Source organism: Camarhynchus parvulus, chromosome 13, assembly GCF_901933205.1.
Source record: "Camarhynchus parvulus chromosome 13, STF_HiC, whole genome shotgun sequence".
Taxonomy (NCBI): Eukaryota; Metazoa; Chordata; class Aves; order Passeriformes; family Thraupidae; genus Camarhynchus; species Camarhynchus parvulus.
In genome coordinates this window covers 16388041-16410671 of record NC_044583.1, presented here as the reverse complement: position 1 = coordinate 16410671, position 22631 = coordinate 16388041, and the positions used below count along the sequence as shown (strand labels likewise).

At 51.5% G+C, this 22631-nt stretch overlaps 1 protein-coding gene across 1 annotated transcript; it reads left to right on the top strand.

Moving 5' to 3' along the window:
• The first annotated feature begins 8 nt into the window (after positions 1-8).
• STK10 (serine/threonine kinase 10) lies at positions 9-18738 on the top strand. Its single transcript, XM_030957717.1, has 18 exons — positions 9-93; positions 2505-2654; positions 4800-4872; positions 5477-5671; positions 6692-6773; positions 7739-7873; positions 8581-8938; positions 8976-9292; positions 10491-10621; positions 11838-11961; positions 12846-13025; positions 13697-13789; positions 13953-14082; positions 14488-14612; positions 15378-15566; positions 15834-15959; positions 16410-16523; positions 16625-18738. Exons 1-18 carry the CDS (start codon positions 9-11, stop codon positions 16763-16765), a joined length of 2748 nt encoding a protein of 915 aa, XP_030813577.1. The 3' UTR covers positions 16766-18738.
• The last annotated feature ends 3893 nt before the right edge of the window (positions 18739-22631 follow it).

Here is a 22631-nt window from a genome sequence, read left to right as displayed (position 1 = left end):
ATGCCACCATGCTGGGTGAGGCTGCTGTGCCCGGGCATTTCCAGCAGGTGACAGGGGTGGGACAGTGCCCCGTGACGCCGGCATTTCCAGCAGGTAAGTGGGATACCATGATGCCAGTGCTGGGTGAGGCTGCTGTGCCCATGGGGCTTTCCAGCAGGTGACAGGGGGATGGGATACCATGATGCCACCATGCTGGGTGAGTGCTGTGCCAGCAGGTGACAGGTTACCTGTGCCACCTGGGCGCTTTCCAGCCCCCTGGCACCAGGAGCAGCCCTCAGACACATGGCAGGCAGGGGTGCCACAGCTGCCCCTTCTCTCCCAGGGGTTTGCCTGTTTCCAGCCCCTGAGCAGAAGGTGTGGCAGCCCTGGGGGAGTTTTGGAGCTATTTTCATGTCCTTTTGTGATTTAAGCTGCTGGGATCAGCAGGGGTGGGGACAAGGGAGAGTCTGGCTGCAGGGGAAAGCTGAATTTCAGTATTTATCTGCTGGGGGCACTGGGATCCCGTTCCCACAGCTCCCAGCAGGATGAGATGTTGAAGCTGGGTTCCTGTCAAGGTGAATTTCCCCAGCGGTTCTTGCTGACTTCTCTGTATGGTATCAGTCACTGGGTTGTAGCTCTGTGACCCCTGAGTGAGGGTGAGCAGGAGCTGGAGCTCAGGAGTGCTCCCAGAATTCGTGAATTCAGAATCAGTAAATCCCAGAATTCCAGAAATGCTGGATGCTGCCAGTTCCACCTCCCCATCCCCACCTACAGCTGGGGTTTGCCCTTATGGACAAAACTTGTGTCCCACTGGAACTTCTTTTTGCCAGATGGAGGGTGAAAACCCCCAGCTTTTCCCAGAGCAGGGGAGACATTGGTGAGGAAAAGAGGAACAGAGTGGCTGAGCCAGCAGCCCCAGGCTGTGGTTAAGATCCTTGCTCTGAGCAAACATCTGTCTCAGTGGCTGGGGTCCCTCCATCAGCCCCATCTGGTGCTGTCTGAGCCCTGCTGGAGGAGGGATCTGCGCTGCAGGGGCCCTGCTGAGGGAAGGGAGGGCAGCTCAGGAGATGCTGCCCATCTGCAGGGGGGTGATGCTCTGCAGAGCTCCCACCCTGGCCTGGCGGAGGTGGCCCAGCAGAGCTCAGAGCTCATAATAGAATATAAGATATCTTTAATATAATATATCTTTAATATAATATAATAAATATAATCAATATAATCAATATAATTAATATCATTTAATAAATATAATATAATATAATGTAATATAGTGTAATATAATGTAATATAATATAATATAATATAATAATATAATATAATATAATATAATATAATATAATATAATATAATATAATATAATATAATATAATATAATATAATATAATATAATATAATATGTAATGTTAATATAATATATTAATATTTATATTATGTTATATATTAATATAAATTATTGTATTACGATACTATAATTAATATATTATGATATTAGTACAGCTTGATATATTATTATATATTAATATATAGACATATTAATATATTAATATTATATATATTAATATATATTAAATATATATTATCATATATATTAAATATATATTATATATATTTAATAAAATATATTAAGATTAATAATGAATCTGACTCCATGTTCCCCTGAGAACATAGAGTCCTATTCATTCCTCCCAGCCACGGGGGACCCCAGAAAATACCACACCTGAGTGTGCTGGGATTGAGGGATGCTCCTGTGCTGCCTCCCCAGGGACAGCTGGATTTGGATTTGCAGGGTTTGGGTGGCCCTGAGTGTGTTGGCATTGAGGGATGCTCCTCTGCTCCTCAGCAGGGAGGTCACTCCTGTCCCTGTGAGCACCAGGAATGGAATCACTGAATCACAGAACATCCTGAGCTGGGAGGGACACACAGAATCCAGCTCCTGGCCCTGCACAGGACAGCCCCAAGAATGCCATCCCGTGCCTGAGAGTGTCCAGACACTCCTTGAGCTCTGGTGCTGCCCAAACCAGCAGCTCAGAGCATGGGTGGGGATAACCCTGCTGAGCATTTCCATCCTGTTCTTTGGGGAGTGCTGTGTCCCTGGGGATGCTGGGGGGCTGCACTGCACCCCCACAGCAGGGACCATTCCCTGGGTCCCCTTTCCCTGGGCAATGAGGGCTGCTGGGGTTCATGTCTGTGCTGAGCCCAGTGCAGCTCCCCTCCTCTCACAGCCGTGTCTGTCTCCTCAAATTGTCAGGGAATTTGTAATGCAGAGCCCACCCCAAGCATTTCTGGCTCCCCCTCACCCAGTGTCCCAGTGAGCATTCCCAGCAGCTCCAAGAGGTGGAAATCCTGCTGAAAGTGCTGCCTTAGGGAATAAATCACCTTTACAAGCTGATTTCCATCATCCCCTGCTGCTCTGGCCCAGGGACAGTGCCTTTGCCATGCCCTGCTGGGTAACCTGGCCCTTCCTGCTGCTCAGGTGAGCATCCCTTGATCCCTGCCCTGTCTGACCCCCCTGTCCCTCCCTGCAGAGCTGGACAGGGCCCTGACTGAGCCCCAGATCCAGGTGATCTGCCGCCAGATGTTGGAAGCTCTGCACTACCTGCACAGCAAGAGGATCATCCACAGGGACCTGAAGGCTGGCAACGTGCTCCTCACCCAGGATGGGGACATCAAGCTGGGTGAGTCAGCCCCTGGCACCTCCCCAGGGACAGCTGGAGCTGCATCTGTCGGGTTTGGGTGTCCCCTGAGTGTCACTGTCACATTTTCTGAAAAATCTCTTTGCCAGGATTTCTCCTCCTGGGAGGCTGAGAAGCCTCAGAGAAAAATGAAAACAACAATTATCTGATTTGCTTCTCCTGTGTTTTGCTGCTCTGGAATGTGTTTTGGACATTGTTTACCAACAGGTGGTTGTTTGATTGGTTTCATGTGAATTGTTTTGACTTAATGACCAATCACAGCCAGCTGTGTTGGGACTCTGGAAGGAGTCACGAGTTTTCATTATGATTCTTTGTAGCCTTCTGTCTGTATCCTTTCTCTATTCCTTAGTATAGCATTAATATAATATAATATAATATAATATAATATAATATAATATAATATAATATAATATAATATAATATAATATAATATAATATAATATAATATAATATAATATAATATAATATAATATAATATATTTTAAATATTAATGTAATGTAATATAATATAATATATTTTAAATATTATATAATGTAATATATTTTAAATATTATATAATGTAATATAATGGCCTTCTAAGAACATGGAGTCAGATTCATTCCTTCCTGCCACGGGGGCCCCCAGAAAATACCACACCTGAATGTTTTGGGATTGAGGGATGCTCCTCTGCTGCCTCCCCAGGGACAGCTGGATTTGGATCTGCAGGGTTTGGGTGTCCCTGAGTGTGCTGGCATTGAGGGATGCTCCTCTGCTGCCCAGGAGGAGCAGCAGCACAAGGAGGGGAAGGTTTTGTTCCATGGAAAGGCACATGGAGCTGCAGCCCCCAGGGCACAGCCAGCTCAGGCCCCCCGATGGATTTCTCCTCCCTGAATTTGTTTAATCCCTCTCTGAACCCGATTCCTGTGGGTTTTGGCCTGCTGAGCATCCTGAGCAGGGTGCCAGTTGGCAGGGCTGGGAGCTGGAGGAATTCCTCTTATCTGCACAGCAGCTTTGGTGGTGACAGGGGCAGCCTTGCCAAAGGGTTCCTCTGCCAGCTCGCTCTGCTCTGGAGTTCAGCTGGCACCCAACGAGCTGCTGGGGAAGGGAGGACAGGCTGGATTTGTGTGCAGGACAGGCAGGGACACCCTGAGCTCGGGCTGGGGATGGGTGACAGCTCCTCCAGCTGCCCCCAGGGCTGTCCCAGAGAGCAAACCCACCTGGGCTGGGCTCAGTGCCCCCTCCAGGTCTGACCAGTTTAACTTGGGTTGAGCTCAGAAGGGACAAAATCAGGGAGAGGCATCTTGCAGTGGCTGGGAGAGAAGGAATGGAACAGCAATTTGGGTTTTCTGCTCTAAAATCAGCCTTTTTGCTAGGAAATAGGTCTTGAAATCTGCTATGGAGGAAGGTAACAGCATTTTGGGTTTTCTACTGTAAAATCAGGCTTTTTTCTGGGAAATAAGTCCTGAAATTTGTTGTGGAGGGATGTAACAGCATATTGGTTTTTCTCCTCTAAAATCAGGCTTTTTGCTAAGAAATAGGTCCTGAAATTTGCTATGGAGGAAGGTAACAGCACTTTGGTTTTTCTACTGTAAAGTCAGACTTTTTGCTAGGAAACAATCATGAAATCTTCTGTGGAGGAATGGAGCAGCACTTTGGTTTTTCTGCTCTAAAATCAGACTTTTTGCTAGGAAATAATCCTGAAATCTGCTATGGAGGAATGGAACAGTATTTTGGTTTCTCTGCTCTAAAATCAAGCTTTTTTCTAGGAAATAATAATGAAATCTGCTGTAGAAGAATGGAACAGCAATTTGGTTTTTCTGCTCTAAAAATCAGGCTTTCTGCTAGGAAATAATCCTGAAATCTGCCATGGAGCTGCTTTTGTCTGCAGCAAAGAGCTCCATTTCCTCACAGACGTGTGAGGTTTGGCAGGAGGGGGTTGTTGTGCCTGTTTTATAGCACATGGGAGAGGAGAATCCTGGGGGTCGTGTACCCCAGAGCAAGTTGAATTCCTGATGCTCAGCTCGGAGGACACAGCCCATGGCGTCAGTGTGTGTTGTTTGCTTTCCAGTGTGTGTCTCAGCCAAGTGTGCTAACTCAGAAGGCTTTTTCAGCTTTCCTCCAGCCTCTAATGTTACTGCTCTTTGCAGCTGACTTTGGGGTGTCTGCCAAGAACATGAAAACCCTGCAGAAGCGAGATTCCTTCATTGGGACCCCTTACTGGTGAGTCCCCAGCTCGTGAAGGGCTTCACTCCTGAAAATCAGGTTTGCTCCGAAGCTCTGGGGTGTGTTGAGCCACGCTGCCTTAGGGTGGGAGGATCTCAATGAGGATTCTTGGCCATTTTTTTGCACGTTTTGAGGTTTTTCCTTGCCTTGGCAGAGCTGTGAGCAGCCTGGGCGCTGCAGAGGGGTCACAGTGCTCCAGGCTTGCAGCGAGGGTCACACGAGTGTGCTCCCCCCACCCCGGGGCTGAGATGGGCTTTGAAGCCACTCCAAGCACATGGGAACGAGTCCCTGCCCCAGAAACACAACCTCTAAATCACCCAGCTCGCTGGAGGAGTGGAATTGCAGGGATTAATTGATGCTCTGAGGCAACATCCGCGCCAGATGTCAACGGCCTGGGGGTTTTCTGGGGAGGAAGGAGGGGGCTGCACCCCGTGGAAAAGATGCTGCTGCTTCAGAAACCCGGAGCTGGGGGGAAAAAGCTGTTTTCTGCAGCACTGGGGGGAACAGCTGTGTTTCCTGCAGCCCTGTGGGTTATTTGTGGGTGTGGGTTATTTAACTGCTGCTGCCAGGCGTCACCCCGGCCCCGCTCTGCCCCTTGCAGGATGGCCCCGGAGGTGGTGATGTGTGAGACCATGAAGGACACTCCCTACGACTACAAGGCTGACATCTGGTCCCTGGGCATCACCCTGATCGAGATGGCCCAGATTGAGCCGCCCCACCATGAGCTGAACCCCATGAGGGTCCTGCTGAAGATCGCCAAGTCCGACCCGCCCACGCTCAGCTGCCCCTCCAAATGGTGAGGGGGCAGCCCAGGGAGCACCTCCCAGCTCACTCACGGGGAAAAAAACAGTGGGTTTTAGCAGTTTTCTTTCATTTGGGTAGGGTTTTAGCTGTATTCCAGCTCCAGCTGTGTGCAGGGGGCTGGGAAGGCACTGCTGGCTGAGGGCAGGATGCTCACACTGTGCTCACAGGGTCCAGGCAGCACAGCACAGATCCCCCCAAAACCAGGGGGGACCCCTTGGCTGTTCTCAAAACAACCCGTGTGTATAAACGGCAAGTTTTTCTCTAAAGCTGGAGATGGCCAAGAGCTCCAGAATTGCTTTCCCTGAAGTCTGGAAAGCCATTTCTGCATGTAAAAGAAAATTTTATTAATTTAAAGAAAACTAGCCACTAATATTTATTTATTTATTTATTTATTTATTTATTTATTTATTTAATTAATTAATTAATTAATTGATTTACTTATTTCTTAAACCATAAAAGCTGCAGCAGGTAAGCCAGCAGCAAATGGCTGGCAGAGCCCTGGAGCCACAGCAGTGTCACAGCAGTGTCACAGTGATTGTCACAGGCAGCAGCCAGGGTGGGAGCTGCCTCTGGAGCTGCCCAGAAGGGACATCAGGGCCACGCTCTGCAGCTCAGAGCTGCACTTTGCAGGCTGAGGGTGCCCTCCTATGGGGCTCCTGCTCCTTCACAGCCACCCTTGCCCTCTGGATGGCTCCTTGTCCTCAAGCAGCTCCTGCTGCCATGGGCTCCTCTGGGGGACAGCTGCTGTGCCCTGCCCTGCCTGTGCCTGGGGCTCAGTCCCCACCACCTGCTGCCAGCGCGGCAAAGGCAGAACCTGGTCCCTGACCTGGCCCTGTTGCTGCTTCTCATACAAATAATCAGAATTACTGAGCACGGGGTTTCCCATGGGAGCAAAATGCTGATTATGGCCAGTTGCAAGCTGGGGGCAGAACCTGCTGAGGGATCAAGCTGATCCCTCTGCTATTTGAGGCCTTTCCTGTGCTGAGTTTCTCACCACCAGCTGTGTTTTAAGGTCCCTGGAGTTCAGAGATTTCCTGAAGAAGGCGCTGGACAAGAACCCAGAGACCCGGCCCAGTGCTGCCCAGCTGCTGGAGGTAGGGACCAGACCAGTGACCCCAGACTGGATTCTGATTATTTCTGTCTTGTTTAGAAAGTTCATAGCACTTTTCAGCCATTGAAACTGTCCAAAAAGGATCACCAATGCTTTTCCCTTTGGAGCAACTTGCAGAGCCCCTGTGGACACCATGTGCAGCAGAAGCAGCTCCTGTAAACACCCCTGTGGCAGCCTGCTTGGGCTGTACCTGGTTGGCCCTGGCTGAAATTCAATTCCTTTCCTTCTGTCCCTTCCCAAAATCACAGCAAAAACTGGAAGCTGCTGTGAGCAGCGTGATCCCAGAGCTGTGAGCAGTGTGATCCCACTGTGAACACTCTGATCCCAGTGCTGTGAGCACTGAGTGATCCCAGTGCTGTGAGCAGTGTGATCCCAGTGCTGTGAGCACTGAGTGATCCCAGTGCTGTGAGCACTGAGTGATCCCAGTGCTGTGAGCAGTGTGATCCCAGTGCTGTGAGCAGTGTGATCCCAGTGCTGTGAGCAGTGTGATCCCAGTGCTGTGAGCAGTGTGATCCCACTGTGAACAGTCTGATCCCAGTGTGAATCTCCCATTGCTGTGAGCAGTGTGATCCCAGTGCTGTGAGCACTCTGATCCCAGTGCTGTGAGCACTGACTGATTCCAACCCCATTCCAATTAAATCTCCCCCCAGGCTCTCTTTGCTCTCAGGGATCCTGCAGACTGCTCCTGGTGACATTCTGTGGGCAGATGTCCCTTGTCTAAATCCCACTGCTGCTTTTTTTGGTGGGGGGATTGCTGCCATGAAGCAGCTTTGGGGAGCACCTGAGGGTCAGTGTGCCCTAACTTCTCTCCTCTGAATTCCTCTGGGGGTAAATCCCAGTGACACTGGAAGGAACCACCCCCTCAGGTCTCTGAAAGCCCAGAGTCATCCTTGTGCTCCCAAGGTGTGACTTTGGCCAGCTGAGATTTTCCCTGTGCTTGGTTTTCAGCATCCCTTTGTCAGCAAGGTCACCAGCAACAGGGCCCTGCGGGAGCTGGTGGCCGAGGCCAAGGCTGAGGTGATGGAGGAGATCGAGGACAGTCGGGATGAAGCAGAGGAGGACGACTCCTCGGAGTCTGCCTCGGTGAGCAGCTGCACCGCTGTGGTTGTTCTGAGGGAAAGAACCTGGTGGTTTTTTCAGCTTCCAAAAACTGTTTTGGGACACATCAGGTGGAGGGGAAGTGGTTGATCGGCCAGGGAGGGGCTGGGTTGTGGTGGCTGCCAAGGGCATGGAGAAATAATGGTGCCCAGTGCCCACTCACAGGAGGGGCTCTGAAAAGTGGTTAACAAACAAAAGGAAAAGGGGAAAAAAAAAGGGAAGTAAGCCCTGCTGCAGGCTGGAGAAACTGGAGGGGAAGCAAAGCCAGCGGCACGTGGAGGGAGCACCAGCCCAAGGAGGGAGCTGGGCAGATCTGCCCCTGGGCTTGGCTCTTTGCAGGGGACATCTCAGAGCTGCTTGGGGACATGTCTCAACCTCCCTCCTCCGTCACAAAGGGAAGTGGCTCCTCCACAGTGGAGTTAGCCACGGGAAAATGAGTTTGGTGTGCAAAGTCCTCATCTGCCTCTTAAGGATGTGCAGGTTCTGGGGCTTTTTCATTGCTCCTCTTCCTCCCCACCAGGATCCTTGGGGCCACCAACCTGGGGATGGATGGAAGCATCCCAGGGCAGATGTCCTGAAAGGGACATTCCCTCCCAGTTTAGTTCAGGGTGACCTTGCTGTGCCTTGTAGCCCTCGCAGTTGTGTTGAGTGGTGGTGCCAAACCCAACATCTGCCCTTGCCTGTCTCTGCAGCCCCCTGGGAAGCACAAGAGGGACCCCTCTGAGGTGAGCCAGCTGAGCTTTGATGGGGAGAAACCTCCAGACTCATCCTTGCCCAAAGCCCTGAACGGCTCCATGGGCACTGGCAAGGACACCACAGAGAGCCAGAGCCACAAAGCCTCAGACAAAGGGGTGAGCAGTGACAGTGACAAACTGGAGAGCAACCACTCCACAAAACCCAGCTCGGCCTCCTCGGCCACCCAGGACAAGCCGGACATCATCCTGCAGCCAGGACATTTGAGAAACTCAACGGAGGGGAGCAAGGAGCCCAGGCTGGGCAGGGAGGAGAGGAAGAGCATCGTGGAGAGGAAGAGCATTGGGGAGGGGAAGAGCCTTGAGGAGAGGAAGAGCATCGGGGAGGGGAAGAGCCTTGAGGAAGAGGAAGAGTATCGAGGAGAGGAAGAGCATCGGGGAAGGGAAGAACATCGAGGAGAGGAAGAGCCTTGGAGAGAGGAAGAGCATGGGGGAGAGGAAGAGCATGGTGGAGCGACCAGAGAGCGTTTTCCTGGAGAACTTCGGCGAGGAGAAGCTGGCCAATGGAAGCCTGGAGCCCCTGGGGCCATTCCCCCGCTCCAAAAGGGACTCAGATTCCGGCAGCACTTCGGCCTCCGAGAGCATGGACCTCACCATCTCCTTGTCTGCTGACCTGTCCCTCAACAGGGAGAGCGGCTCCATCTCCCTCAAGGTGAGAGTGCTGCCAGAGGGTGCTGGAGAAGGTGCAGGAGGGAGGAGCCCTTCCCCAGAGAAAGCTTTCCAGGGTTTGTTTCCATGCTGTCCCAGCTGGGCTCAGGCCAGCACAGCATCCACAGGTGGGCTGAGCTGTGCCAGGGGGATGTGGCACATCCTCAGGTGAAGGAGGAGCTCTTGGTGGAGCTGCTGAAGGTTCATGTGTCCTCTTCTGTGCCAGGCCACTGAAATCTAGGGGAAGTGTGATGTCTTGTGTCTATTTTGTGTGCAGTAACCACACCATGACCCTGACTTGTCCTTGCTCAAGGGTGAAACCCCAAATGGGGCTTCCTAAATTTTATCCATAGTCCATCATTCTGCTGCTCTTCCTTAGCACTCCTGATCCCAGGGAAAAGCTCATGTGGGCTTGTGCCTCTCAGTTTTCCCAACCTGCCCTGCATCTGGCCTGGTTTGTGTCAGCAGGGACTACACAAAGACCTCCCAGGCTTCTGGGCTTTTGCTAATGCTTCCTGCAGCCTGGGAATGCTTGACATGGAGCTGCCCAGGTCAGCAGGGCTTCGAGGAACAGGCAAAATAACTGGAATGGTATTTGCTGAGCTCCAGGAGAAGAAATGCTGTGACTTGAGGGGGCAGAGGGATGTGTTGCACAAGATCTTTGTCACGTTGCCTGCATGAGTGAGAACTTCCCAGCACAGAAACGTGCCTAAAAACCTTTCTTGGCAAAACCTTCCCCACCTCCTGCTGGGAGCTGGAGAGCCAGCATCCCCCAGAGCAGCCTGCAATCCCTAATGACTGGAAATGTGATGCTCTTGCACAGGAATTTCCTCCTCCTCCTCCTTTCCAGGACACCTGGAATCCTTGAGGAGGATGCCACACAGAGATTTGCTCTCTGAGTTGGTCCTTTAGAAGGGGAAAGGAGTTTTTTTGGGTTTTTCAGGGAGTAAGCCATGTGAGGAAGGTGAGGAAGGGTCTTTGGGAGGTGGGTCAGGTTTGTTCAGGGTAGAAGTCGCACTGCTCCGTGCTTTGGTAGCCAGGCTGGATCTCCAAACTCACTGATGGCTTGTGCTCCGTGTGGTTTCCTTCTGTATGTTCCTCATGAAAAACACAGCACTAAACTTGCTCTGAGGGCTCCAGTGCAGCTCTGGCAGCCCTGGGGAGCTGCTTCAGGGCCCCTCCTCTCCTCCTGCCCACCCCAGGACTCGCGGCTGCAGAAGAAGACCCTGAAACGCACCCGCAAGTTCGTGGTGGACGGCGTGGAGGTGAGCGTCACCACCTCCAAGATCATCAGCGAGGACGAGAAGAAGGATGAAGAAATGAGGTTCCTCAGGCAAGTGGGGCACTGGGGTGGAGGAAAAGCAGGGTTTTCCTCTCTGTGAGCTAATCCAGCTAAAGTGCTCTTGGTTGTCTTGGTCCCACTGGGACAGGGGAAGGAGGGATTCAGCTCAACATGCAGCAAGGCTGTGACAAGGGGAGGTTTGTTGTGGCTGGCTCTGTCCCCTGGGGATGACTGAACGTGTCCCCAGGGCTGCAGATGCCTGGCTCAGTGGAAATTAGCTCGGAAATCTTCTCAAGATGCTCCTCTCCCTTTTGTTCTCAAATCTCCTCAGACTTCATTAACAGAATGGCCAAGGGAGTTGTAAACTCCTGGAGCATTATTTAATATTCATGGGTGTATCCTCCCTGCTTGATGACTCCTTTGCAGATCTTACAGCTTTCAAACCTCCCTGACTTATCCTCAGAAAGAGGAGCTGCCGTTTCTAGCACTGAAATGAAAAGGCCCTTAAAATAATTAAAATACAAATTGTTTCATTTGATGCCCAATTCCAGGCTCCCTTGCATTGCTCTCGGGGACTCCCTGAGAGGATAATTTGTCCTAAACACTGTGTCCCTGTGGCTGCCTTATTCCTCAGCCCCAATATCAGGTTTATGTAAAAGCTCATTAGCAGAGCTCATTTACTGAGGTGCTGAACATCAGGTTCCTGAGGGCCTTTTGGGTGATTCCTGAGGTGCTTTTGGTGAGCTGGATGAGGGGAGAGATGCAACATCACCAGAGATGGGTCAGAATTTGGGAAAACTGCCCTTTTTGCCACCCAGGTGTGATTAAGAATGGATACAGAGCACAGAGGCCAGGCCAGCGCAGTCCAGCTTGGGACTTGAGGAGCAGTGAGCACTAACCCAGCTGGCACAATGGGTATTTGGGTATTTGGGCTGCTGGGGGACACCAGTGCCTGCAGAACCACCTCAGGAGCCTTGGCAGGGCTCGTTTGGGGAGCTGTGAATGCTAAAGGGCCCTACCTGTGGGAGCTGGTGGTTTTCCAGCAGTTCCCATGAGTAGCATCCTGCTCCCTGCAGTGTCCCAGCGCCTGGAGCACGTCAGGCAGCTGGGATGTCCCTCCTGCCTGTGCTCACAGCAGCCCAGGGTGCTGTGGGCTGCAGCTTCCACTCCCTGCTGGAACACTGCTTGTGGACGTGCCCATCTGCGCCCTCTGAGCTTGCCTGACCCTGCACCTCTGTGTCCCCCTGCCCACCCCGCCCCTCTGCAGGCGCCAGGAGCTGCGCGAGCTGCGTCTGCTGCAGAAGGAGGAGCACAGGAACCAGGCCCAGCTGAACAGCAAACACCAGCTGCAGCAGGAGCAGATGCTGCGGCGCTTCGAGCAGGAGATGATGGTAGGAGGGCAGGGAGAACCCTGGGAACCAGCTGGGAACCCAGCTCAGGGATGCTGTCTGGGTTGCAACAGCCTTAGGCATCGCAGGAACCCCTTTGGGATGTGAAGCATGGATGGAGGATGGAGGTTTTGTGGGCATTAAGCACCCTGGGAAGCACTGGCAGCCTTTGCCTGGCAGGGTGTAGCAGGGAAAGGGTTGTTCTGGACTTTCTCCCTTTAATGATCTTTTCTTTGATGTCTGTTCATGGCTACTGTGAGAAACAGTTTATAGTGCTGTTGTAATTCACAGGAAAAAAAACCAAAACTTTAAATAAGAAAGCAGCACGGCCTGAGTGTGACAGCAGGAAATCTGGCAAGGCTTGGAGTGCAAATTGAATAAACTGGCCTCACACACTTGGTCCCTTCTGTTGAAGCAAAGTAATATTGTAGCTAATCGCACAATGGTGTGGGTTGGAAGGGACCTTAAAGATCTTCTCCTTCCATGGCACGGGGGCAGTGTTGGAGCACAGAGCTCCAAACACTGTGAGGTGTTGGTTGCAAGTTTCCCTCCTCTGGAAAGAGGCTCAGTGTTGGAGCACAGAGCTCCAAACACTGTGAGGTGTTGGTTGCAAGTTTCCCTTGTCTCTAAAGGGGCTCAATGTTGGAGCACAGAGCTCCAAACGTTTGTGAGGCGTTGGTTGGAAGTTTCCCTCCTCTCTAAAGAGGCTCAATATGCTCCAAACATTTGTGAGGCGTTGGTTGGAAGTTTCCCTCCTCTCTAAAGAGACTCAACCCAAGCAAGAACAACCCCCTACCCCCTTTTACTTTTTTCCTCTTTTCACTTTTCTCTTTAAACTTTTGGAAGGCAACGAAGCAGGAACCCTAACCCTAACCTTTCCTGGGCAGGCAAAGAAGAAGTTCTACGACACAGAGCTGGAGAACCTGGAGAGGCAACAGAAGCAGCAGATCGAGAGGATGGAGCAGGAGCACGGGCTGCGGCGGCGCGAGGAGGCCAAGCGCATCCGCCTGGAGCAGGAGCGCGACCACGCGCGCTTCCTGGAGCAGCTCAAGCAGATGAAGAAGGAGGTGAAAATTGGGGATGGGAGGGAGGGAAGGTGATGTCCTGCACCTCTTTCTTCCTGGGAAGTTCAGCATTTCTCGTGGCAGAACTTGAGAGGGAAGCAGTTGGTGCTTTAGGAGGAAAGTCTTGATTTTGGGTGGTTCCTGAGGTGCTCTTGGGTGATTCTTGAGAGTCTTTTGGATGATTCCTGAGGTCCTTTTGGGTGTTCCTGAGGTGTTTTTTGGTGGTTCCTGAGGTTTTTTGGGTGATTCCTGAGGTCCCTTTGGGTGATTCTTGAGAGCCTTTTGAATGGTTCCTGAGGGCCTTTTGGGTGGTTCCTGAGGTGCTTTTTGGTGGTTCCTGAGATTTTTTGGTGATTCCTGGGTGGTTTTTGGTGATTCCTCAGGTGCTTTTGGGTGATTCCTGAAGTTTTTTTGGTGATTCTTGAGGTGCTCTTGGGTGATTCCTGAGGTGCTTTTGGGTGAGTCTTGAGGTCCTTTTGGATGATTCCTGAGGTGTTTTGGATGGTTCCTGAAGTTTTCTCGGTGATTCCTGAGGTCCTTTTAGGTGGTTCCTGAAGTGTTTTTAGTTGATTCCTGAGGGCCTTTTGGGTGTTTCCTGAGCTGTTCAGTGACTGGAGGTAGGGTTGTTCCTGGCCTAAAGAGCCCTACAGGGAAATTTAATTTCTTCCCTGCAGGTGAAGAACGAGATTGAGAAGCTGCCACGGCAGCAGCGCAAAGGGAACCTGAAGGCGAAGATGGACGACTTCTCCCAGAAAAAACAAACCATGGTGAGACTCAGGGACCATCCCCGCAGCCCCAAGACTGGGAAATGTGCAGCAGAATAAAGCATCCTTCCTGCTGCAGGGACTGGCAGGTTCTGAAACACCAGCAGCTGCTTCCCAAGCTGCAGCAGAAGGAGAGCTCATGGTGGCACCGCTGCTTTGTTAACAGGAACAGGAGTTTTTGGCCAAGCAGAAGGAGGACCTGGAGCAGGCCATGAAGAACATCATTTCCCAGAACAAAAGAGAGATCTGTGACAAGGAGCGTGAGTGCCTCAACAAGAAGCAGCAGCTGATGAGAGGTGGGTGGCAAAGGCTGGGAGGGAGGGGAGGGAGTGCTGCAGCCATGGCTTTATCCAGCCCTGGCTCTTCCCACGCAGCAGATGCTGTGACAGAGCTGCAAGCTGGCAGGATGGGATGTGGAAAAAACCAGCCTTGCCAGGTCCTGTCTAAATGTTTAACAATAATAATACTTAGTGCTTTAATCTTCAAAGTGCTTTACAAATATGAACCAATTAGGCTTCATAATTGCAAGAAATCAGGTTCCAATATGGTTTGCAACCAGTTTCGCATGGAAAACAGGAGGTGAATGATCACCCCCAACATCTGCTGCATTGTTGGTGTGCACAGAGGTTTCTCGAGCTTGGGACACTGTGTGTGACCAGGGTGGGAGGCCAGGGTGGGTGATCTCCTGCTCCTCCCCACAGACCGGGAAGCTTCCATCTGGGATCTGGAGGAGCGTCAGCAGCAGGAGAAGCACCAGCTCATCAAGCAGCAGCTGAAGGACCAGTATTTCCTCCAGAGGCACGAGCTGCTCAGGAAGCATGAGAAGGTGAAGGATTTACACCCTCCCATGCTGGTGTGGGCCAGCAAAGTGTCCAGGTGTCCTTGGGTGCTTCCCTTCCAGGCTGAAAGGGGGAAATCGCCAAGGCTGTGTGTTCAATATGGGCCATTCACTTAAGAGCTGGCCTCAATCCTTGTGGCTCCCTTCCAACTCAGAATATTCTGTAATTTTATGAATTCTGTAATTCTAAGGATGGGTTGGGAGTTAAAGGGCTTGATCATTATTAGTGGAAAAGAACCAGAGTAAAGCTGGTGTCAAGAAGGCAATGAAGCCTTCTTGCCTCGGGCGTGTGCTCTGTGTTGTGTGCATTTAATGTGCAAGAAGTTGGGAATTCTGGGGGGCTTTTCTGGAAATCTGCCACTGCCCAGGATTTGACATGGTTGACTCCCAGAGCATGCGGTGAAGACTGGCACTTCCAGCCCCTTCTCCTCTGCTTTCCCAGCGTGTTCAGTCCTTGCCATCCCTTCTTATCCCTCTGGAGTGTCACCAGCCACCTCCAGGCTACTCCCAAATGTGCCCTCCAGCTGTCCCTGGAGTGTCACCAGCCACCTCCAGGCTACTCCCAAATGTGCCCTCCAGCTGTCCCTGGAGTGTCACCAGCCACCTCCAGGCTACTCCCAAATGTGCCCTCCAGCTGTCCCTGGAGTGTCACCAGCCACCTCCAGGCTACTCCCAAATGTGCCCTCCAGCTGTCCCCGCTCTGCTCAGGGCTCTGGGGAGGTGTCCCTCCCTCTGAGCCCCGTGTGCCTGCAGGAGAGGGAGCAGATGCAGCGCTACAACCAGCGCATGCTGGAGCAGCTGAAGGTGAGGCAGCAGCAGGAGAGGGCCCGGCTGCCCAAAATCCAGCGCAGCGAGGGCAAGACCCGCATGGCCATGTACAAGAAGAGCCTCCACATCCACTCCAGCGGCAGCGCCTCCGAGCAGAGGGAGAAGATCAAACAGGTCAGGGCCTGGAAAGGCACCAGGAGTTGAGGCTTGGCTTGGTGGGGGTGGAGAAAGCTGCATTTTCCCAAATTCCAGAGTTTAACTTACTGCTGGGTTGGAGGGCTCTGTTCTGTGGCGCCGCGTGTGGTTTTCAGCGCTGCCTCCATCGTGACAAAGCAGCACAAATTCCTTCTTTGCTGTGCAATAATGGAAGCTGGGCTGGTGTGTCAGGCAGCCCCAGAGGCCAGGGCAATGCTGCCTACACATTGCTTTTCTGTCTTCCAGTTTGCCCTGCAGGAGGAGAAGAGGCAGAAGGCAGAGCGGCTGCACCAGCAGCAGAAGCACGAGTCGCAGATGAAGGACATGCAGGCCCAGTGTGAGAGCAACACCAACGAGCTCCAGCACCTCCAGGTACTCATCCCTCGTGGCTTGGGCTGCCAGAGCTGCCTGTGCAGGGCTCAGCCTCTGGAGGAGTGCCTGCAGAGGACTCTCAGGGGTTGATGTCCCCTTGCTCTTGCCTTGAGAGGGTTTTGTTGCCTTGTCTAAACATGGAGCTCAGAGCTCTGAATGTCTCTCCCTACGACAAATCCTGTAAGAAATAGATGTAACTAAAGCTGACAAGCCAAGAAACACTTATAATATATGATAATTAAGAAATAATTAGCTTCTGATTGTAATAACATGAATTATAACATCTGCATTGTCTCACCCTTCACATGAGACTGGAAATGGAATAAAATTTTTTTAAACACCTCTCAGTTACCCCATCCCTAAGTCAGAAAAGAGCTTATTCCAGCATTTGACCACTGGATGCACAGTTCCAGCTGCTGATGGGTGTTGTGTTTGCTGGTGTGTTTTTAGAATGAGAAGTGTCACCTCCTGATCGAGCACGAAACGCAGAAGCTGAAGTCCCTGGATGAGAGCCACAACCAGCACATGAAGGAGTGGAGGGACAAGCTGAGACCACGGAAGAAGGTGGGGCTGTGAGCAGGGTGTCCTGGCTGGCTGGAGGGGACAGTGCCCATAGCTCCAGAGCCATCTCAAACCCAGCTCTTGTGTTGTTCTCTTTGCTCAAGGCCCTGGAGGATGAGCTGAACCAGAAGAAGCGTGAGCAGGAGATGTTCTTCAAGCTGAGCGAGGAGGCCGATGGACAGGTGCCGGTGTCACCGACCAAACACGCCAAGTTCGTCCCCTTCAGCTCCTCAGAAAGCTTGTAACACCTGGCAGGCCACCAGCTGGGACTGGCCGTGTCCTCCTGGGCTGCAGGGGACAGCTTGGACTGGGAAGAGCCTCTCACAGCCCCTTATCACCACAGCCTGGGATAAACGTGTTCTCTGCACTGAGGGACGCTGGCTGGAACTTGGGGTGGCTGTCCCAGGAGCTCCAGGCTGGGATTTGGGGCAGGAGCCTCTCTGGATTGCACTTGCACTGATGGCTGGATGCTTCCTGGGTGAGCCTGGTGCTCCCTGGGTTTGTCAGCTCAGACTGGAGCAGTGACCACTCTGACCAGGAGAAACAGCCCCTCGGGGCAGGGCTGTCACCTCCCTCTCCACCTTGGCTGCTCCTGTCCCCGGCCTGGCCTGGGGCACAGCAGCTCTGGCATTGTCTTAAACAAACCCTGGCCTTCGACTTACCCCTCTCCACCACGGCCCTTTTATTGCCACAGAGGGACAGAGATTTGGGGTTTTTTTTGCCTTGGGAGAGCTGGGTTTTTTCTTTCCTCCTGCTCCCCACACGGCCTGTGCAGAAAAGGGCTGGATGTCCTCCCAAAGATGCTCCTGCCCTTCCTTTGCTGTGACCAGTGGCACTGAAATAAACACCCCAGCCCCTCTGGCACTAACTCTGTTCTCAGAGGCTGGTTTGGGCTGGTTGCAATGCCCAGCTGGCTGTAGGCTCTTGAGGCAGTGCAGGTGCAGAGGGGACACTGGGGACAGCGCTCAGTCCTGCGGTGACACGGTGACTGTCACTGTCATGTGCCTTGGGGATGAGTGGGGCTGAAGGGTGTTACAGCCAGAGCTCTCATGATCACACAGCTCCTTGAGGCTGGGTTTTCAGTCTGTCCTGTGTGGGGCTCTGGGTCAGGCAGCCTGGCCAGCGGGGATGGCTGCAGAGCATCACTGGGGAGGAGCAGTGGGACAAGGGAAGAGGAGATGCAAACGGGGCTTGTTGCTCCCGGCACCTCCTTGTCCGCTGATGTCTCGTCTCCCTGTGATGTGCCACAGCTTTTTGGATGGTTCTCCTGGCTGGGAGTCATGGCAGAGGGGCAGAGCAGGTCCTCTGTCCTTTCTGTCCCCTCCTGGGGCACAAGGCAGGGCTTGGCTGAGCTGCTGGGTGGGACTGGGAGCACAGAGCTGGGGAGGGGTCAGGGACCCCACCGGCAGCACCTTCTTCTTTACACAACCCAAAGGTGTAAGGCAGCACTTAAGTATTATTTTCTGGACAACGTTGTTTGTTTTAGACCTCTTTCATTAGCAAGAAAAAAATATTCCTGCTTAAAAAAAAAAAAGAAAATATAAGAAACAAATTGTTATTTTCAAGTCCCCTCTGTTGATTCACTGGCATTTCAGGGAAGGGTGGTATGTGATGTGCCTCACTTCTAGGTACTGGGCTGAAGGAGGCAGCCCCCAGGTCTTTGGATCTGGGGAGTGCATTTCCTACCCTTTTAGAGCCCCTAATCCATATTTATAAACTTCCTGCAGGCTGGCAAGGCTCTGTCTCTTTGGGCCATCCCAGGTCACCTCTGATTTCACAGCAGTGATGTCTCTGTTAGTGAGCACAGGAAGGGTTCCTGCCCCACCTCCAAAACGTGGATTGTGCCTTCCAGATGTGCTAACACCTGGCTGGGAGCTGATGGAAGGTTAATGAATGCCAAGGGATGTTCCTAAATGGGACAAGGGCTGGCTGGAGACTGTATTCTGTGTTCTCTCCCTGGGTGTGCCAGGCTCCAGTACCCTGTCCCTCACCTGGAAGAGGGGCACATCATCTGCTGTCATGTTTACAGCATGGTTATCATTCTCCCTCCTTTCAAAAGAGGATTTTTTTGTTGTTCCCTGTTCAGAAGGAACCACAATTAAACCCAGCTTGCTTTTCAGGGGTGGATGGGACACGATTTTAAAAATTGTGGCTTCGAATAAAAAGGGTTTTTTTAATATTTTGTAAAATATCTTCAGTGGGGCTACCACCATGATGTAAAGACCTCTCTAATAAAGTAACAGACTGAGAAACCTGGGCATGGGTCTGATTTTGTGCCTGCTTGCCAGCTGTGACCTCAGCTCAGCTTTGCTTCTGCTCTGGCTTTTGCTGACTTGGAAAAACTTCTGGCATTTGAACTTTGCAAGGCTGGGTAAAGGCGAGCTGGAGCCTCTGCTGCTGCCCAGGGCAGGGACATCCTGGGCACCAGGCTGAGGCTCTGGGGTCTGAAGGGAAGCAGCCGCTCCCTGGGTGAGTTCAATGCACGCTCAGATGGTGCTGGGCTGACACTGCTCGGTGAGCTGTGAGTACTGCACCCGAGAGCAAAGCATTTCTGCAGGGTCCTTTTCCTTTTAATTAACGGCAATCTCACACAAACCCTTCAATTCCTTCAGTTCTCCCGAGGAGATGCCTCCCTGTCCCTTCCCATGCTCTCCTCTGCTCAGGAGGAGAAAAAAAATCTTATTTTGCCCTGTGGGTGCAGGGGGAAATCTCTGCCTCATCCCCTGGGCTGCTCAGGAAAGCTCCCACCGCAGAACCCAAACGCCCTTTGTGTCACCCTGATATTTTCTAAAAAATCCCCTTTGCCCAGGATTTTCTCTTGGGAAGCTGAGCAGCCTCAGAGAGGAATGAAAACCAAAATTAGCTGATTGCTGCTCCTGTGTTTGCTGCTTTGGAATGTGGCTTGGACATTGTTTGCCAACAGGTGAATGTTTGATTGGTTCCACGTGAATTGTTTTAATTTAATGACCAATCATGGTCCAGCTGTGGTGAGGCTCTGAGGAGTCACAGGTTTTTATTATTCATTCTTGTTAAGCCTTCTGATGTACCCTTTGTCTTTCTTTAGTATAGTTTTAGTATAGCATAATACAATATATGACATGATATGATATGACATGATAATATAATATAATATAATATAATATATAATATAATATAATATAATATAATATAATATAATATAATATAATATAATATAATATAATATAATATAATATAATATAATATAATATAATATAATATAATATAATATAATATAATATAATATAATATAATATAATATATAAATATTCTGAGGACTTGGAGTCAATTCTCATCTCTCACCTCGTCCTGGGGACCCTCACAAACACCACACCCTTTGTTCCCTGCTCACAACTTTTCACCTGCTGCTTTCATTGACTCCTCTCAAGGAACCCACATTAAATTAGGGCAGCCCATGGAGCTGCTGTGGGTTTACCCTCAGTTTTGGAAGGTTTTGCCAGAAGCTGCCAATTTAACCTTGGATTTCCTGCAGGAAAGGGCCTGGCTGGCAGTGCCCACCCCAGGTAAGTACAGGATGTGAATTCAGGTGAGGTGCTGAAAAGGAGATGGAGTTGGGAGTGTGAGGTGGTGCTGGTGAGGTTTTAAATGAGCAGAGAGAGAGGGATGAGCAAAGCCTGAGGGTTCCTGTCTCCTTGCTCCACAAGGAAGCAAGGAATGGAGTAGCTGAGGACGCATAATTAATCATTTTGTTTGTGTATAGCAGGACTGCAGTGGTCTCAGTGCATCCCAGGGAAGCAGGAGATCTCCTGGGAATATTTAACTTCATCTGCATGTCCTTGGCAGTGCCTGAGGGGAGCTTCAACCACGAGGATTTAACACATCTATAAGTATATATATATAAGTACTGTATATTCCAGAAATAACTGTTAACTACCATTTCCTCCGGGTGCTAGGCTGAAAACAGAGTGAAAGTAAAAATATTTCTTCATTTTTCAAACCAGAGCTGACAGCCCTGAGCAGTTCCTGGTGCTGCAGCAGCTGCAGCATCCCCTGTGGTTCACTCCTGTCACATCTGGGCTCCAAACCCCTCTGGGCTGCCCAAGGCCTTTGGCAGCTGCTGATGCTGGAGCTCTCTGGGGGAAGAAAAGCAGGGCAGGCAGGGAGGGTCCTGGGGCTTGTGCCTCAGTGCTCTCCTCCCACGGCTGCATCCCTGCTCCCTCGGTCCCTGCAGGGCTCCTTGAGAGTCCTCTGGAGCCAAATGCTGCTCCAGTGGCCACTGCTTTATTCTCCAAATAAACTCCCCCCAGCCTGAGCAATCCAAGCTCCCTGGAGGTGCTGGCCCTGCCTTGCTGCTGGTGCTTGCTCTCCTGCCTGGGATGGGGCTGGATTTTGGGGGCAGTTTGTGCTGGCAGCCCATCCTGCACTGCTCCGGGCCCGATTCCAGGCTGGCAGGAGCTGGATGCTTGCTGCCCTTCTTCCTCTCTCTGCCCTTCCTCTCCCTGCTCTTCCTCCTCTCGCTGCTCTTCCTCCTCTCGCTGCTCTTCCTCTCGCTCACTAGATGGCATCACCCTGGAGCTCCTGAAGGGCTCTCCAGCTCTTTCCCCTGCATTTGGCACTCTCTGTGACATCCCTTTCACCAGATCTCTGCCTCTCCTCGGGCTTTCAGTGCTTTTCTAGCCTGGTCCTCAGGAGTTTCCTTGTGCTCCCCCATTTTAGGCGCTCAGCATCCCCAGTGTGGGTTCTGCTCTCCTGGGCAGGATGGGTGCTGCCTGCTGCCAGCCTGGCTCTCATGGGTGGCACCTAAACCCTGCAATTCAGGGGTCACAGCAGTGGAAAATCACTCCTGCTGACTGCTGAGAGTCAGAGAGATCTGGACAAATGGAAAATCTCTGCTGGGCTGGGCTCCAGCTGCAGGGATGTGTCCTCTGTGTGGGTAGGAGCATCATTTTGGACTGATTTTTGTGAGGTGGCTCAGGGAGGATGGATGGATGGGTGGATGGATGGATGGATGGATGGATGGATGGATGGATGGATGGATGGATGGATGGATGGATGGATGGATGATGGATGGGTGGATGGATGAATGGATGGATGGATGGATGAATGGATGGATGATGGATGGATGGATGGATGGATGGATGGATGGATGGATGGATGGATGGATGGATGGATGGATGGATGGATGGATGATGGATGGGTGGATGGATGGATGATGGATGGATGGATGGATGGATGATGGATGGGTGGATGGATGAATGGATGGATGGATGATGGATGGATGGATGGATGGATGGATGGATGGATGGATGGATGGATGGATGGATGGATGGATGGATGGATGGATGGATGGATGGATGGATGGATGGATGGATGGATGGATGGATGGATGGATGATGGATGGATGGATGATGGATGGATGGATGGATGGATGGATGGATGGATGGATGGATGGATGGATGGATGGATGGATGGATATGGATGGATGGATGATGGATGGATGGATGGATGGATGATGGATGGATGGATGGATGGATGGATGGATGGATGGATGGATGGATGGATGGATGATGCATGGATGGATGATGGATGGATGGATGGATGGATGGATGGATGGATGGATGATGGATGGATGGATGATGGATGGATGGATGGATGGATGATGGATGGATGGATGGATGATGGATGATGGATGATGGATGATGGATGGATGGATGGATGATGGATGGATGGATGGATGGATGGATAATGGATGATGGATGGATGGATGGATGGATGGATGGATGGATGGATGGATGGATGGATGGATGGATGGATGGATGGATGCATTTGTTCTGTACTCAGGGAGGACCAGGACATTCAGGCTCCTGGCACAATCCCCCAGTTCTGGAATGGCCAAGTGAGCAGCAGCAGCAGCAGCAGCAGAGGCTCTCCACGCCAGCACGGCTGCAGTCCGTGCTCCCTCTGCAGTCAGGGCTGATGATGGGGCACTGCCTTCTCATTCCCCTCCCTCCTGAGAGGAATAACAGATTTGTCTTTCCAAACCAGCTGTGGGGCTGCTGGGAGATAAAACCAGCACTGGGAGATAAAAGAAACAAGGGGAAGGATTCCACTGATTGATGAATGGGAAAAAGA

Bases quoted from the DNA above. Each gene is read 5' to 3' on its own strand.
- STK10 (XM_030957717.1), top strand. From the start codon at position 9: ATGCTGGGTGAGGCTGCTGTGCCCGGGCATTTCCAGCAGGTGACAGGG. The intron at 7,874-8,580 runs GTGAGCAGCTGC...CTGTCTCTGCAG, and splicing joins ACTCCTCGGAGTCTGCCTCG to CCCCCTGGGAAGCACAAGAG. The intron at 16,524-16,624 runs GTGGGGCTGTGA...TCTTTGCTCAAG, and splicing joins AGCTGAGACCACGGAAGAAG to GCCCTGGAGGATGAGCTGAA.